This window comes from Scatophagus argus, chromosome 2, assembly GCF_020382885.2.
Source record: "Scatophagus argus isolate fScaArg1 chromosome 2, fScaArg1.pri, whole genome shotgun sequence".
Lineage (NCBI taxonomy): Eukaryota > Metazoa > Chordata > Actinopteri > Scatophagidae > Scatophagus > Scatophagus argus.
Window position 1 is genome coordinate 14,936,531 of NC_058494.1, and position 16,401 is coordinate 14,952,931.

Below are 16,401 nucleotides of genomic sequence, written 5' to 3' on the forward strand. Positions count from 1 at the left end.
TGCTTATTGTAATAGGCTAATAGGCATCAAGATAGGCAAATTTGTTTCTTGAAGATGCTTTTATTCTAGAAAGTGTTCCCCCAGTTATGACAGCTTCCCACAGATTTAATTTATAGCTTTGTGTTTGTTCTCACATAAGCCACAAGGCTCCAAGGGTTTTCTTTATAAGACGAAACATGTGAAATCTGTGTTGCAGCAGAGGTGCTAAAGTGAAGAGAGATGGAAAGCTTTCTTCAATGTTTTTATTAATATAGTTCACCACTTTAAATAACTTAATCACTCATGTTTTTTTTTATCCCATACTAACTCTTGGCTTGCTCTCCTACATTTCTTCACATTTGCTTTTACTCCCATATCATCTGTCCTTTACCTTTACTATCCTTTGCCTTTCCTCTACTGCCCTCTCATTTTCCTGTTTGTCTTTTGCTGTACTCTTCTCTCTCATCCCTCTCTTACTGTCCTCCTCTTCACACCCTTGCTAACTTTCTCTTCCCAACTTTCCCTTCACTTCTCACTTCATCTGACTCCACTGCGTCACTTGGCTTCCAGCTCCGTTCGGGCGAGACGGCAGCAATTGTGGCCAGGGAGCTGGCAGAGCAGACCAAAGGGCTTCTGCGTCCTGGCGATGTGCCATCTACAGTGCGGGCCATGGCCCAACTGGTCGAACTGCTGGACGTGCAGCTCAGGAACCTCACCCCTGGGGGCAAGGACAGTGCTGCCCGCAGCCTCACCAAGGTACTGCAGCTCGGGACACCTAGTTCAATGTACGGTATATTGACTCAGATAAATGATTTTTCTTGCAGGTACTGGTTTGGGGGAAGGATGCGAAGTAAATGACAGAAAATTAAGAGAAAGAAAAGACTCTTTCAAGTTAACAGTAAGATGAATAGCATCAGAGGGTAGTGTTTTTGTCTTACACTCATTTTTCAAGTCTCTGTGTGCAGAGTTTGATGAAGAACAATATGTAACACCGTGTGGCGCTCCAGATGATAAATAGCTGCTTTTAGACATTATTTTATCCTCTTCAGTGTGCATGTCTTTGTAACAAGTTTTTCACGACATTATGGGTGATAGATAACTGCTTTTAGTCTTTGGCAGGGTTCCTCAACTCTTCTCAGATCAGGATTGAAATTTAATAAAACTGTTTCAGCCTGGGAGTTGACTCTCATGACTCTCTGTACTCGAGACAAAAACAGGCTCGGGACATGTTTTACGTCATAGCCCTCTGTTTAATAAGCAACAGTTTTTCAGCTATTGCTATGAAGATGCTGTCGAAAAGTGGGCTTGAGTGCTTCCTCCAGGATTGCATTGATGGAAACTTGATCCTGAGTATGCAAAGAATTGTTTTTACCACTGCTGCCGACAAGGGAAAAATTTAGTTCTGTACTTTATTCATGTAGACATTCAATTAAAATGAGTTAAATCATTTAGGAATGGCTGACTGGCTGGCTTGGCTGGCTAACTGACTGACTGGATGGTGGACTGCTTCTTGATTGACTCTGCTGGGGTCAACATTGATAGGCGGGGTTTAGCACTCAGACTGACAGCTGGTGCCACCTCTTACACAGCCACATTTTTTTCAGCCTTTAGCTTCTGAGTCACTGGATCTGCTTTATTTCCCCTTTGCCATTCTGCCTCTTTTTGTCTCACTATCACACTCTTTTACATCTCCCTCGCTAAGTAATTCAGTAACGCATGTGAGGTGAATACATGAAAGCATGTGTAAGTGGAATCAATTAATCAGTGTTTTGCTGTTGACCAAATGGCCTGTGAAAGGTTGAATTTGGATGGATAAAAAGTCCTGCACAGAAGAGGAAGTGCATATCTCCTGATTTCAATAATGGCCCAATTATATATACCTAATTGAGTAATATGCTGGCTTATTATGCTAATTTTTGTTAGGAAATCGAATATGGCCAATCACACACGAGTGGCAGAGTAATTAATGCCATCAATTCACTTGACGGTAGAAGCAGAGAATGAGTAGAAAGAGGGATGGAGGAACAGAGAAAATTATGAACAACAATCTGGAAGAAAGAAGGAACAGTAGTCAGTTATGGGAGAAGGAATTAAAATAGATGCGAGTGAAGAGAATAACAATATATTTCAGCCACCAAAGTCTTTTTGTGCTATGTTAATAAAGACAGTGTGAAAGCCTTTGTGCACCCGAGTGTTAATGCGTTTTTGTGTGTATGTGTGTGTGTGTGTGTGTGTGTGTGTATGATTAAGATGTGTTATATCGCTAACAGATGAATTGTTTGAATTTGCAGCTTCAGAAGAGAGAAAGGTCCTGCAGGTTTTTCACACAGGTATTTCTACTTTTTCCGGTATTGTTGATTACTTTGCCACATGAGTCCCACATGCTTTAGTTTTTTTTTTTGTTTTTTGGTTTTTTTTTCACTCTCAGCATGCAATCCGCAAAGCAAGCTTGTGTGTGTGTGCGATCACACATTACAACGCTCTATGTAGAATTCTAATTCTATGCTGCAGCGGTTGTCTTATGATTTGCATCCCAACCCTTTTAGGAGAGCGGTTATTTAACATGTCTGTTCTGGATCTGAACTACAGTGTGCATCAGAATCACTGGTGAAGCTCACAAAGTTTTAGTCTTCTCAAAGGGTTTGCTGACATTCTTTTGTTTTCAGTTTCTATTCTTTTTTTTTTTGCATTCAGAATCAATGGTACTGATAAGAGGCCATGATCAATATCAATAATAGCTCATCTATTTTGCAGTTCTGTCTGCAGAATTGTAAGCACGCCCGCCTGGAACCAAAAGACTTGCTATTCATCTCCATTCAATGAAACCTCTTCTCTGCCACCGTATCAGAGAGAAAGAAAGCGTATGATGGATATTGTATTGCACATTGCTTGGTCATGGCCTTGGTGCCTTCAAAATAATACTTGCTTGTGTTTGTGGCTCAGTATTAATTTATTTTTCATCCTTGTTGGTCTGCTCATATTGATGTTTGTTCATGTTGATGCCACTGGGCTCACCCTTCCAATAGCAAAATCTAACATCACTTAAGCATGTTTGTGGTCAGCTAAAATCACAATTCAGAACTTCAAAGGACCCCACCTTCCTCATCCATGTGCTGTAGATAGACTGCAGAGTCTCTCTTTTTCTCTCTCTGCATCCTCTGACACACACACACACACACCCTTGATGGGCTAGCTCTTTTTCTCCTGATGCAGGCTTTTTTCCCCTCTCCCCCTGAAAAGTCTTAACGTCAGCACCAGTCAGCAATGTCACATCATAGAACATGGCTTAGGACTATATGCAAGCTGACACACACACACACATACATGCATACTGCAAATATATAAATATATTTTCAACAATGATCTTACGCCTCCACATCAAAACAGTCAGACATTTTGATGTGTTTCCTTAATCCAATAAATTCTGCAAAAATGTTGCAGAGAGTGTCTTTTTGAGACAGCTAGTTGTTGGTTAAATCCAAAATGTTCCACCACACACCTTGCTTACTGCAGGAGGCTGGGAGTGATCGATTATGTAATTAGCTTTAGTAATGTGAAACAAAATTATACCAACAGTCCTTTACTCCACCAGATAGAAATGTGCATGATTAGGGATGTGGTGTGGCGCTGCCCTCTCCTCGTTAATTATCTACAGCACTAATTGCCAAGTGAAGAGAGTGGGCAGGAGGTTTTGGTTCTTAATAGAGACAAAAATAATTGAATTCTCTCTCTCCCCTTCTCTCTTCCATTCTCTCTCCTTCCCACACTTCATCTCTCCTCCTCTCTCACTTCGTTTGGGGAACTGGGGACTCGTTTCATGTATACTAAATTGGCAATTTATTCATGATGAAGTTGGTGGTGTGGAGAACCTTTGATGCTGCAGGGTGGGTTGATGGAGGGAGTCTGCAAGGTAGACTGAGAATGAAGAGGGGGTGGAGGATCAGAAATTAAACAGAGAAAAAGTAGAGATTCACAGAAGCAGAAATGGAATGTGAGAGGAAGAGAAAAACAATAAAGGTCGCAGTGAGGAGACAGTGATGCTCAATGACAATGTCTAATTTGCCCTCTATTTATGGATGGCGGGTCAGAGCGTGGCAGGCTGTGAATTTAAAGCCTGATTTAGCTGCAAACTCATCCTGTCAGGGAAGACAAACTCCAACAACAAGTGACAGATAAGCCTGCTTCTCTGATGAAAACATTTTCAAAACATGCACTTTCTCAGAGCTCAGCCAAGCGAGTAAAAGGCAAAAAAAAAATCCATTCTTTCCTTCGCTCTTGCCTCTTTCCATACTTTAAACATCCCAACTCCATCACAAAGTATGTCCTACTGTGCGTGAGTATACACATACTGTAAAACCATGCACATGCGTGTGTTCGTGCTCCCCTTGTATAGAGTTGGAGTAGTAGAACAGCCCAGCTCTAGTCTGTCTTGCCGCTGCTGTTTACGCTGGATTACCCCAATGCTTCAAAGCATTTCACTTCTGCCCCATTTACTGGTGTTTGTATGTGTGCATACACTCTGTGGGTACGTGCACAGACATGCGTGTGCCTACCCTGTAATACATGTTCACACACACACAAGCTACACCCTTATCTGTCTTTGCAGAGCCCCCCCCCCCCCTTTGAAGACCCCTAAAAAAACTGTCTCCATTTTAGCCCTCAAGTCCTTATACTGTGCAGATAGAAATGTCACGAATGGCAGCAAAGCTTGCAGGCATACCCATCCACATGCGCACATGCACACACACACGCACGCACAAACACGTATATTCCATCTAAGAGTTTCTGATGTGGAGATGTCTGGACCTCAAGGAAATCACACCCCTTCTTCTGCTTACCTATCTCTGTCTTCTACAGATGCAATCTCAGCGCCAGTGAATTAAATTTCAATGAAAAAATTATATGAAATTGAAAATGCAAGATAATCAAAAGTTCAATAAAAAGCAATGAAAAGTTTAATGAGAGTAGAAAAGGGAGGTTATCTGAAACACATCAAAGTGAGCACTTGGGAGCAGCAGCACCACCAGCGAATGGAAAGCAGAGCCACTGCTGTCGTATCTACAGAGCATCCTCTCCTCTGTCTCTGCTGCCTGAACTGCCACTGTAAAGCAAGTGGAGCAGAATGATGCACTGCAATGCTTTTCCCAGCCCCCTGCGCATGCTTTCCAAAACACACACACCCGCACACACACGGACATTTTAATGCCAGCACTCTCACACATGCACACATGTATCCCATACACTATTCAAACACACATACCTCCACATTAAACAAAGGCACCATCACATGGTATGTATGGTGTGTATATGTTAGGGGACATGGACTCTTCCATGCACACACCCAATACAGAAATACTGGTTTTGGCCATCATTCCAATTTGTAATAATTGTAATCACCAAATTAATTGCTGATATCCAGGAATGTGGCAACATTGCTAATGTTCGACATAGCAAGAAACATAAGTAGATGATCATGGAGGTTTTAAACAAATAAGAAATTCACAAATAACACACACACTTTCTTATTGTCCAGTGTGATGTTTAAGTTTTTGGATATTTCTTTATGTATTTTTAACTCCAAACAAAGGGGTTCAGAAAATCTTTGAAAAACTGTTTTCGATCTTAAACTAATGATAATAATTTTCACTATCTATCAATCTGTCAATTAATTTTATGATTAAAATAGATTTACAGTACTTAGCTTAAAAATTTGCCATCACAACTTCCAATACTGACCGATATTTAAAAACCCAAGGATATGCAATTTACAGATGCAAAATATCCTTGATAAATGACTTGAGGGCAGTGTTTTGTCGAATGTAGGGGACCAGTCAATGATTATATTCAATATCAGTTATAAAGTTAATAATTTTCCAGATGAATCAAGTCCTTTTGTCAGTAAAGGGTTAATAGTGAAAATACCCACTGCAATGCCCACAGTTCACTATCATACAAGACAAATACAGAGGAAAAATCCTCACATTTGAGGAGCTGGAATCAGCATATGTTTGGTGCTATTTGCTTGAAAAATGGCTTGAAAAATTATGGAAATAATAGCTTATTACTGTTTTGTCAATCAGTTAATTACTTCAGCGCTGGCTTGTTTGAAACACATCTGATTGTCGGGTGTGATTCGGTGTTGTGGTACCAAATTGCATTGCTTTGATGCCCTCAGTGTTGTCATAATTGATAGAAATGATGGGCAAAATTAGAAAAATGCAACCTCAAATTGTAATAACCTGTGATTTTCCTCTAAAGGAGCAGTGAAGTTTGTAGTCCTTGTAGAAACAGATTTACTTGGTGTATGAGTATGCATGTGTGTGCTTCACATCCTCTTCTGCTTATTCTGGTTGTTTGCTGAAGCAGTGGATTAATTAGTTTTTGTTTACATGTAGTCCTCCCAAACTCATCCGATATGCATCCCAGCTAATTAGCTGCTAGCGCTAAAAGAGGACATAATATTATCATATTAGCTTGTTGGCTAAGCACCCATTTCATGTGTGCAATATACTGTATCTACATATGGATATCACAACCCAAAATAAACAGGTGGGATCATCTCTAATTCCTGCACGTTTTGTAGCACATTAAAACAACACTCGTATCAGTCACCATCTATGTTTTTTTCTGTGTAGAATCTTTTCTCTACCCACTACGCACACACAGACACACACACACACTCTTTACTTCTCGACAATTGCTGTCTTCCCGCCTCCCTCCTGGCCCCTCACTTCTCACTAACCTTGAGTGAAAGGGCCAGGGAGGAAGTCAAATGGTTGATGTGTGAATGCCAATAAACTCATGTCTCTCACTCTTCCACCCCTGCCCCTTGCAATTCCCAGCTGGAGACCCCCTTTGCTTGTATAATGGCACCTGCATTCCTTTTTCCACTTTCCCAACCACCTTTCTCAAGAGAGAGAGCCAGAAATGCGTGAGGGATGAGAGTGCGTTTGTGGAAAGGATGGCTTACACTCAGAGCTAGAGCAGAGAAAATAAAGAGACAGACGGGAGTGTGAGATGTGTGTGTTTGATAGCACCTGTATTCGCTTTTCCGCCTCCCTTGTTCCCAGCGGACGCCTGTCACCATGGACTCACTGGACTGTTTTATCGCTCTCCCATGGCTCTCCCCCTCCTCTCCACCTCTCTCCACCGGCTCTCTTTTCTCTCTGTTTCTTTATCTCTCCCAGGGTTTTTTAAAAGATGTGTGTGTCTGCATATGGGTGGGTGTTCATGTCTGAAAATGAGGAGGTGAATTCTTAAGAGCATAAAGGAATCTGAGCTGGAGACAAAATAAGTATTGTTTCGCGGAGAGTGTTTCATCTATGCGAGCCAACTCTTCTCCGTTTGGTAATGTTTTTGGATCCCAAAGTGTGCTGCATGGCTGGATATGACCCAGCAGAGACATTATCTGATAAAACTCTAATTTCTTCTCAATCCCTCAAGCACAAGTTTTCCAACTCAAAGATAAGACTCTTGCTGTAAAAAAAAAAAAAAAAAAAAAAAAAAACAGGTTTGGGGGTGTAGACACACGGTGATTGCAATCAGCTAATTAGCTTAGCTTGATTTTCAGAACATCTGTGATGAATTTTCCATCACAAACATCCTTTAACAAAGAGACATTTGTTAAAAAAAAAAAAATAAAAAAAAGTAATGAACATTTCAAAGTGGACTACAAGTTTGGGGATGTACTTTTTTATTTAACAGCTTCTGTGTTTTTGCCTTTGTTATGTCTGCATGGGAATGTCACATTTGCATCGGTAACATTTTTTGTTGTCATGATTTATCAACATGATGAATGAAAAGCCGCTACATTCTTGCTGTTGCAACCCACCGACTGCTGTCTTCAGTAGTTATACTGTTGCAATGTTCTTCACACAATGCAATGGATTTGTATTAATTTCCACATTAGTATAGTTGACTGAGAGTGATTACAGTGTTATTATTGGCTTCTTCCATGTGACCACTGTGTTTCTACTGCTGCCCCAGGCCATGGTGGAGACTGTAAACAATTTGCTGCAGCCACGAGCCCAGTCTGCATGGAAGGAGCTGCCCACCAGTGAGCAGCTGCACTCGGCCACGATGCTCCTCGACACTGTGGAGACTGGAGCTTTTATGTTAGCCGACAACCTCCTCAAGACTGACACTGTGCATGAGACCACTGACAACATCCGTAAGTACAGTTTATGGTTCCTTTGCCGTCCTTCAAACTCAGCTAGACCCTGTGACTGTCAAGAAGCCTTTGAGATGCCCTCAACAAGGCACTTAACCTCCATTTGCTCTTGTGGGGCTAGACAATGGCTGAGTGTTGAGGACTGTGACTGCACTGGTTATATCATAGGTGTTGGGTTGTAGAAATGCAAAAGTATGTCTCTTTATGTTTACGTTGTGTTGACTTTACCTGAATCCATTGTAACAGTGGCAAGATTTTCTAGGATGTGCCCTTATTTTGACAGAAATCATTTCTTAGATTTCACTGCTTTTTCTTTTACGGATCTTATAACAGCATAAAGCAGCTCAGGCTGCCAGAGATCTAAGAATATGATGTAATATCCTAGTAAGAGACGTCGCTGACAACAGACATTACTGAACCAACTGCCTCAGATCTGTGTTTTATAATACAAATGAGAAACAAAGTATACCATCCAACTTCAAAGTTTGTCAGAAACTAACACCAACCTTAATGTGTGCAGTTACACACACACACACACATACACACTCACAGGCACACGTCTTCTGTACATGGGAATGGACACAAGTAGAAATGAGTGGAGGAAGGGCAGAATAAAACTATTGAGAGAAGCATATGCAAGGTTAGTATGCATGCGTCTGAGCTGTAAGATGAATTAAACCAACCAGGAAGTGTGTTCATATGTTTGTCATATTCTCAGTTCCACTGTATTTTACGTAAGAGATATTTTCCGAACAGATGAATTTCACCACCACTTGAGAGGGTAAAATATTTTTATCATATTTGTGTGTGCTACTTGATAAACCAGTGAGAACAGAAATCTGTTATCCCACAACAAATTAAATGGATGTCAAAGGTAACCATGTTAGTTTCAAGAATTTCAGTATAAAATCAAAATAAATAAAACGTGATGTTCAAACTACTGAACTTTAGCAGAAAGATTGCAAAGGAAGTATGAAACAACATCCAGTTTTATTTAAAAACTGCATGAAAAAGAGTGGTTAGAACAAATGGAATGAATAAAATAACATGAGATATGAATTTGAGACCATATATTGTGTAATATCACAATACACCTAAAGCACAACTCCTGGCCTGTTACCACCGTGCTGGGTATTCTTCTGTCCCTGATTGGACTCGGCAGAGTTAACTGCTGTTACAGTAGGTACAAATCACTAAGTTGTAAGCTCTGTAAACATCTGTATTCTATATCCAGACTTCATAACTCATATAAGCAGAGTTTTATGTGCACTTGTCAGAAATCAAAAACAATTTGTGCAAAACTTCAGTCTTTTAGTTGCATTCAAAAAGCAATATGGACAGTAGACTGCATGTGCCCATAGCTATTATGCAGAGCGGACTTGTATAGATGTCAAAAAGAGGTCACGATAAAGAGGTCCAGGTTGTTGTTGTGAGAGGCTTTGAAGGGTCAGATCCACAGAGACCCATACTCATATAACAAAATGCATTGGGAAGAAAACGAAACTGCCCTCGAGGCTTGAGAGGCAGGGATGAATTGTTTGCCAGAGACAATCATTTATTTATTTTTTTTTTTTCTGTATTTTCCTCCCCCCACTTGTAGGCGGAATTGACAAAGCAGAACAAAGCTAGTTATTATGGCATTGTGCACATCACTCTCCTCTCTCTTTCTCCTCCCTCTATCATCTCTTTTCATCTTCTCTCACTGATCCTCCCATCATTGGACCATGGAATAAGGCAGAGATACTGGAGAGCAAAAAAAAAAACTCCTTGGTTTCCATGCCTTTAGATGATGATACATCTTTGTGCCATCATTTCATCCAGACCAGCAAGTCGCACTCCCTTATGCTTGCCTTGATTATCCTCTTCTTTACTCCACTTTTGATTTGATATTTCAAAATTTCCTACACACCATCTCCTCATTACTAGGATTCCGCTGGGCTTTTATGTTACTCAGTCAGAAATGAAAAGTCGTGGAGGAGGAGGAGGAGGAGAGAGAAAAGTCAGGGTGATGAGTAGAGAAGAATCCTGGATGAGTGCATGCTTGAGGGTGATGGTTTTGGTGGAATGTCAAATGATTCTCTGAGAGGGGTTTTTGTTGCTCACGTCAGTAAGCAATGAAATCACAACACTAAAGTCACACAACATAGTGATACGTTTTTTCTTATCTCAAACAAAGTTGGTCCTCACAACATGACTTAATGAGTTTAAGTACAACAGATTGTTCCCAACAACCGCCATTCTACACATTTCCACCTTATATGATTTAAGACTCGAATCTCCTCTGATTTTATTCCTCCTGAACGCGCCATATAAATACGTGTTACATAAATGAGCACTGAGATGCAGACTACCACATCTCCGAAGAACTTAAAACTTAAGTCATTTTTTGTGGAAAATTTTGTCTCCACATTGCTCTCCCTTTTCTGCCGCTAATCTCCCCTCCCAGCTAATCCAGTGGGCAGATCCACTGTGATTATCTCTTCCCTTTATTCATAACCGGCCCGATACCGCCTCTCATCTCTCTTTCTCTTCTTCCATCCTCACTTCCCTCTCTCTCTCTCTTTCTTTCTCTCTGTTTCCTCCGTCGCTTCTCTCCTGATTGCACTTTTTAAGTCCCCCTTTTTCTTTATTTCTTTTTTTTTTTTTAACAAGTCTTTCAGAGGAGAGTGAGTGACAGGAATAAATTATTTGAATGACGCATTTTAAAGAAGCCACTGCAGCTCCTGTTGGTGTTATTGTGTGTGTGTGTGTGTAACTATGAAGCGCAGTATTAGGCAGATGAATAAATAGTGTTATTATTAGAACCAAAACAGTGATTTGAAGGGATAACACAGCAGTAACAGCGTGTGTGTGTGATAACGATAATGAACAAGTGTGTTTCTTAGGAGGAGGATTGTCATGACAAGGATGCCTTAATTAGATTAGACTCAGCATGTTTTGATATCCCGCCGCTACGTGTGGGTGTGGATGTTTGTGTACATGTATGTGTGTGTGTGTGTGTGTGTGTGTGTGTGTGTGGGTGTGCATGCATTAGTAGTTTAGTTTTGGCAAATGGGGAACACTTAACCAGTGTTTTTCTCTCTTTTTGCCAGTATTTGCATATCAGTGTCTTCTGTGTTTCTGTGTTTATGTCTGCCTGCCTTACTCTGCTCCCATTTCCTCTCTCCCAGACCTCAGCATCTCTCTTGCTTTTGTGCCCTATCTTTTGTACTCGGTGAGAGAACATAGGTTTCTCTCCACCTATCGCAACTCTAGTCCTTACCTCTCAACATATCTACTTGTTTGCCATCTCTCATCCGTTTTGTTCCTTTGGCTACCCACTTTATTATGTTTTTTTACCTCTCTTTAACTCTTCTCTCTGACCCCCTCAACTTCCTTTCATTTCATGCTCCTCTCCTCTGCCACTCCACCTCCTCCTCCACTCTCATTTCCATCTTATAGCATGTCCTTGTGTTGTTTATTTGATCAGGGAGCTGTTTCCACCATGAAAGCAGTGTCTAAATCACCAAATCAGTCAGAAGCACAAGATAGCAATACACCAAAGGTATAATTAGTCCTTAATTAGAAACTTTATCTAATACATTACACGGCTGTAATCGGGAATGTGCTAACGAACCTGGATAGTGAAATTAGATTCCCACAATACAAGAGAGAGGCTGGATTATCTACCTTGATGTGTTGGACCAGTTGCCTGGAGACGTTGCTACCTTTTTTTAGTATAAAAATTCACATAATTTCACTTCGATGCATGTCAGCTGTTGTCTTTATTTTCTCTGTTTAGAAGAAGCTAGAAGCCAGTTCGGGATTCTGTGTTCTGCTGTGAAGCACTTAGTGAGAAAACATGTTTTTTACACGAGGCTGCAAAGCAAACCTAATGTAACGTGCTACGCTATGACTTGACATTAGCGCATGCATGTGTGTATGTGTGTTCCAGAGCTGGAAGTGGCCAGGCTAAGCACGGACGGGAACCTGGCCGACCTGACATTCCCTCAGTCAGAACTACATGGAAACTCCATCCAGCTGTCAGCCAGCACTCTCAAACAGCACGGCAGAAATGGTAGAAGAGAAATCTCATATTCTCTTTTCCTCTCACTCTCACTATGAGATCCATGCCCTGTGCCCACTCTTTCTGTCTGTCTAACCAAGTTGCAATTATTTTTGGGATTTTTTCACACATCTGCAGTCTATTTCTAGTCTATTTCTGGTTTAAGCCAACAATTATCAAGTGCACCCTGTCCATGTTTCTGTGTGTCCTCTCACAGGTGAGATCAGGATGGCCTTTGTCCTGTACAGGAACTTGGGCTCCTACCTGTCCACAGAGAATGCAAGCGTGAGACTGAGCAGCGAGGCAGTCTACCCTAATTACTCTGTTATTGTCAACTCCCCGGTCATCACGGCATCCATTAACAAAGAGAGCAATAAGGTTTACCTGTCTGAGCCAGTGGTCTTCACTGTCAAACACCTGCAGGTAAGAGAGGTGCAAGGTGATGACTTCTTTTTTGCAAATAAAAACAGAACTTAATGTGAGATAATGGGACAAAATTACAGGTTGGTGTCATTTTGTGACGTGTTCCTTCATTAGAATGAACATGGACACTCATTTTGATTTAGTTTCTTCTATCCCCTTCTGGTGCTTTTAATACTTACTAGAGCACCAGATGTGTGTTAATCCACAGCTGAAAATAGTTCCCAGCAAATGCACTGTTTGCTCCCATTTGAGTAATGTTTGCTTAAATCTGCGGTGCCTGACAGTTTTAGGAAATTATTTAGTCTTTAAAAAAGAAAGAAACCACATATTTGTGAGTTGTTTTTAAAGATTTTCTTCTTCAAATGATTGGGTTTGGGCCTTAGTGCTACAGACATTCTGGGAAAGTTGTAAAATGTTGAGAAATGGACTAATGCACCATTGGCTTTGGACTTTAAAGTTAACCGCTCTTTGAAGAGAAAAATGCTAAATGCTGTGTAACTTGCAACTGACTTGCAGTTTGCTTATCAAGTCTTCCTTTGGCTTGATGTGACTCCACTGATGCTGCCCAGCTCCAAATGACAACAAAACAGCTCTGGTATTAACAATAATTACATACTGAATGAGGATATAATTCCACATTGTTTCACACTGAATTGTGGTGCTCAATGCAACACTCTTATGTTGTGTGGCTCATTCACCAAGGAAATGCTGATCCAGTTGGTGATCCAGCTCGCTGGCAGCAAAAAGATCCTCGAGGTCTCACTTGCTCATTTTGAGAGTAACTTTACAAACCTAACACACACTCAGCTTCATCAGTTTACACAACACAAGCAGCTCCTACACTCCAGAATCTCACACAACAAGCACGGACGCAGCACTGTCACCTCCTGCCACGGCTCTGTGTTTATTTGTTGCTGCATTCTGTCCCTTCTGTTTGTTGTTTTGTTGTGTGTACTTGACTCCCTCTCTGTGTTTCTTCCTCTCCATTCCTTTCTCCACCAATTCCTCCCACCGTTTTTCTCACTTTTTTTGGCTCTCCCACCCCTCCACGTTTCTGCCTCCCACCTCCCCATGACTAAGTATCTGTTCTGTGTCTTCTTGCTCTGCCACCCCTCTCATTTTTTGTCCCTCTCCATTTCTCAATTTCTTCCTCCTGGCTTCTCGCACTCACTCTCTCTATCTCTTCCTTCCTCCTCCTCCTCCCTTGCCCCCAGCATTCGGAAGAGAACTTCAATCCCAACTGTTCATTCTGGAGCTACTCCAAACGCACCATGACGGGATTCTGGTCTACCCAGGACTGTCGTCTGCTGGCCACCAATCGCACACACACCAGCTGCTCCTGCACACACCTCACCAGCTTTGCAGTGCTCATGGCCCACGTGGAGGTCAAGGTAGGCGTTTATTCTCCTCTGTCTGCCAGGAGAGGGATGGGCAAGATCAAAGGGTCAGTTGTTCATCATTTGATTAGCGATGGCTGGCAAGACTGGTCATATTTTCAAAAAAAAGGGGGGGTAACCACAACATCTGGAAAAGAGATTATAACTCTCCAGACTCTGCATTACTGAGTAATCATATTTGGCATGAGAGATTTTACAGACTGATTCATCAAACCAGATGATGACATTGGGTTGACTAAAAACATGAACTTCAGACATCAGTCAGAAACCAGTCATCCAGAGAAAGGTACATCGGAGATGAAAGCTGGTGGTCCCAGATTATGGTAAAAAATTATATTATACAGATCACAAAGTATAAGTGGCTCATTTGTTTTGATATCCATGAGCTACTGTGGGTAGTGGATAAAAACCTTATTGTGCCTTTGTGTGGGATAAGTACCTTTTCTCTCCTTCTTTTGTTACGTTAAGACCAAGTTCCTTCTCACAAATCGGCTCTTGTAAGTCCAGATATTGTGTGACACCCAGTCTCCCCCTGTGGGCCAGAGGATGTGTGTTACTTCTAAAAGGGTCATGGTCAGAGCTAGCTTGGCAGCCCTTTGTGATCACAGTGTGAGGGTTTGAACAGTAGATCCATCACAGCAGTGCTATGGTGAACATTGCTCTGCCTGCCAGGTTGCAGGACACTGATGGATAGAGCCAGAACACCTGTGCAATGCAGCGTAACGCTGTGGCCCTGAACATTCAGCGACACATAGCCAGACTCGGGTGTGGGGTGTGGGGGGCGGGGGGGCTGGGTGTCTGTTCCTACAGTATGTTTCATATTACGACAGCATGACTCATGTATGTTTTTAGAGAACTGAGGCTAAACATAGCTAAATACAGTAGCTGTAGATGGCTGATAAATAAGCCACTCAAGTTTGTCTCGCTGTGTCTCTCTCTTCCCACAGAAAGCAGACAGCATGCATGACCTGCTCCTGGATGTCATCACATGGGTGGGGATCCTGTTGTCGCTGGTTTGCCTACTTATCTGCATCTTCACCTTTTGCTTCTTCCGCGGGCTGCAGAGCGATCGCAACACCATCCACAAGAACCTCTGCATCAGCCTCTTCATCGCTGAGTCACTGTTCCTGGTGGGGATCAACAGGGCCGATCAGCCGGTAAGACGAGTACAACATACAGGATGTGTGCTCAATAAATGTCAATTAAAACAAATATTTTGCACATAGGCTCCATTTCAAAATGTGGCTCGTCATTCGAATGCTGCGCTGGCACAGGCCTAACTGTCCACTGACCAATACCACTGATCATACTGCATTGTTGGCAGAGTAAATTGTGAAATGTTTACTAACTTGCTGTCAGTGGTTGACCACATTGCTGCTTCATGAATAAGAAACAGCAGATCTGGTACATGCAGTGTTCCCGGAATAAATCAGAAACAGAAGTTTCTCTGGGTGACTGTTAAACAAACAATATCTGCGCATTCAAACCAGCCTGGATGATTCAACCTTTTCTCCAGAAATTGTAAAATGGAAATGCAGCAAAGACAGCGTTTACTGGCATTGTTTATACCGCTAATTCTCAGAGTACTACAACCATACTCACATTAATTGTATTCAATTTTGCGGATAATTCAGAAAGGATTGCCAACCAAGGCAGAAAAGCAAACAAAACAGTGTCATAAGATCAGGCTACTAGTGTAATTTGTTATATTTCTTGAATGGGAAGTTAACCTACAAAACCTGATTTGTCTTTTTGTTGGTTTGTTCCCAGTTGCAACAGAAAGGATTTACAAAGTGCACTTGGCAGATGTGAAGATATATTAAAGCTTATGTATTAGCTTTGTTTTAGCTAAGCTGCTGTTTATGCTATCCTTCAGCCTTCAGTTGCGTTTGTTAGTCATTTTCCTCCCCTCAGGCTACAGTATTTGCAGTTTATCTCTTCCCTCGCCAGGGAATCCTGTTAGTTGTGAGGGGGATGTTTGTAAAACAATAAAACTTTCACAAACAAAGCCCATATGAGGCAGGATAATGGGGTTCAACATGCATTTGGCCAGTCCTATTAAGAGTGCTGTCAGGTAGGTCCAGACAAGAACCGAGTGTGCACACATCATTGCTAAACTTAAGAATTACCTCGTGCTAATCCAGATCTGTGTGGTTAACAGCCTCTCGCTTCTTTGAAAGTGCTGTTGCAATACTTCCTGTGGATATTGATCATGAAAATGCTGTTCATTTGGTCTTCTTGTGAAAAGGCTGATGCTTTTCAAACGTCTTAAAGCATATCTCAAACTGAAAAGAACAGAATTATGTTTGTCACATAGATGCTGCCACTACATAATGTAACAGTAACATGTTGATAGAAATTTCATATGAATTCAATTGTTGTATAGA

General features: G+C 41.5%; 1 protein-coding gene across 7 annotated transcripts in view; it reads left to right on the forward strand.

The window, feature by feature from the left end:
* adgrl3.1 (adhesion G protein-coupled receptor L3.1) overlaps positions 1–16,401 on the forward strand; it is a 109,055-nt gene that overhangs the window by 72,430 nt on the left and 20,224 nt on the right. For 5 of the 7 annotated variants that reach the window (XM_046412694.1, XM_046412721.1, XM_046412737.1 and 2 more), the window contains 7 exons: positions 550–735; positions 2,271–2,309; positions 7,966–8,149; positions 12,084–12,206; positions 12,412–12,617; positions 13,832–14,008; positions 14,962–15,171. In XM_046412694.1, coding sequence (XP_046268650.1) covers positions 550–735; positions 2,271–2,309; positions 7,966–8,149; positions 12,084–12,206; positions 12,412–12,617; positions 13,832–14,008; positions 14,962–15,171 — 1,125 coding nt within the window. The remainder of the gene's footprint in view (positions 1–549; positions 736–2,270; positions 2,310–7,965; positions 8,150–12,083; positions 12,207–12,411; positions 12,618–13,831; positions 14,009–14,961; positions 15,172–16,401) is intronic. The other 2 variants (XM_046412712.1, XM_046412749.1) reach the window with 1 other exon arrangement.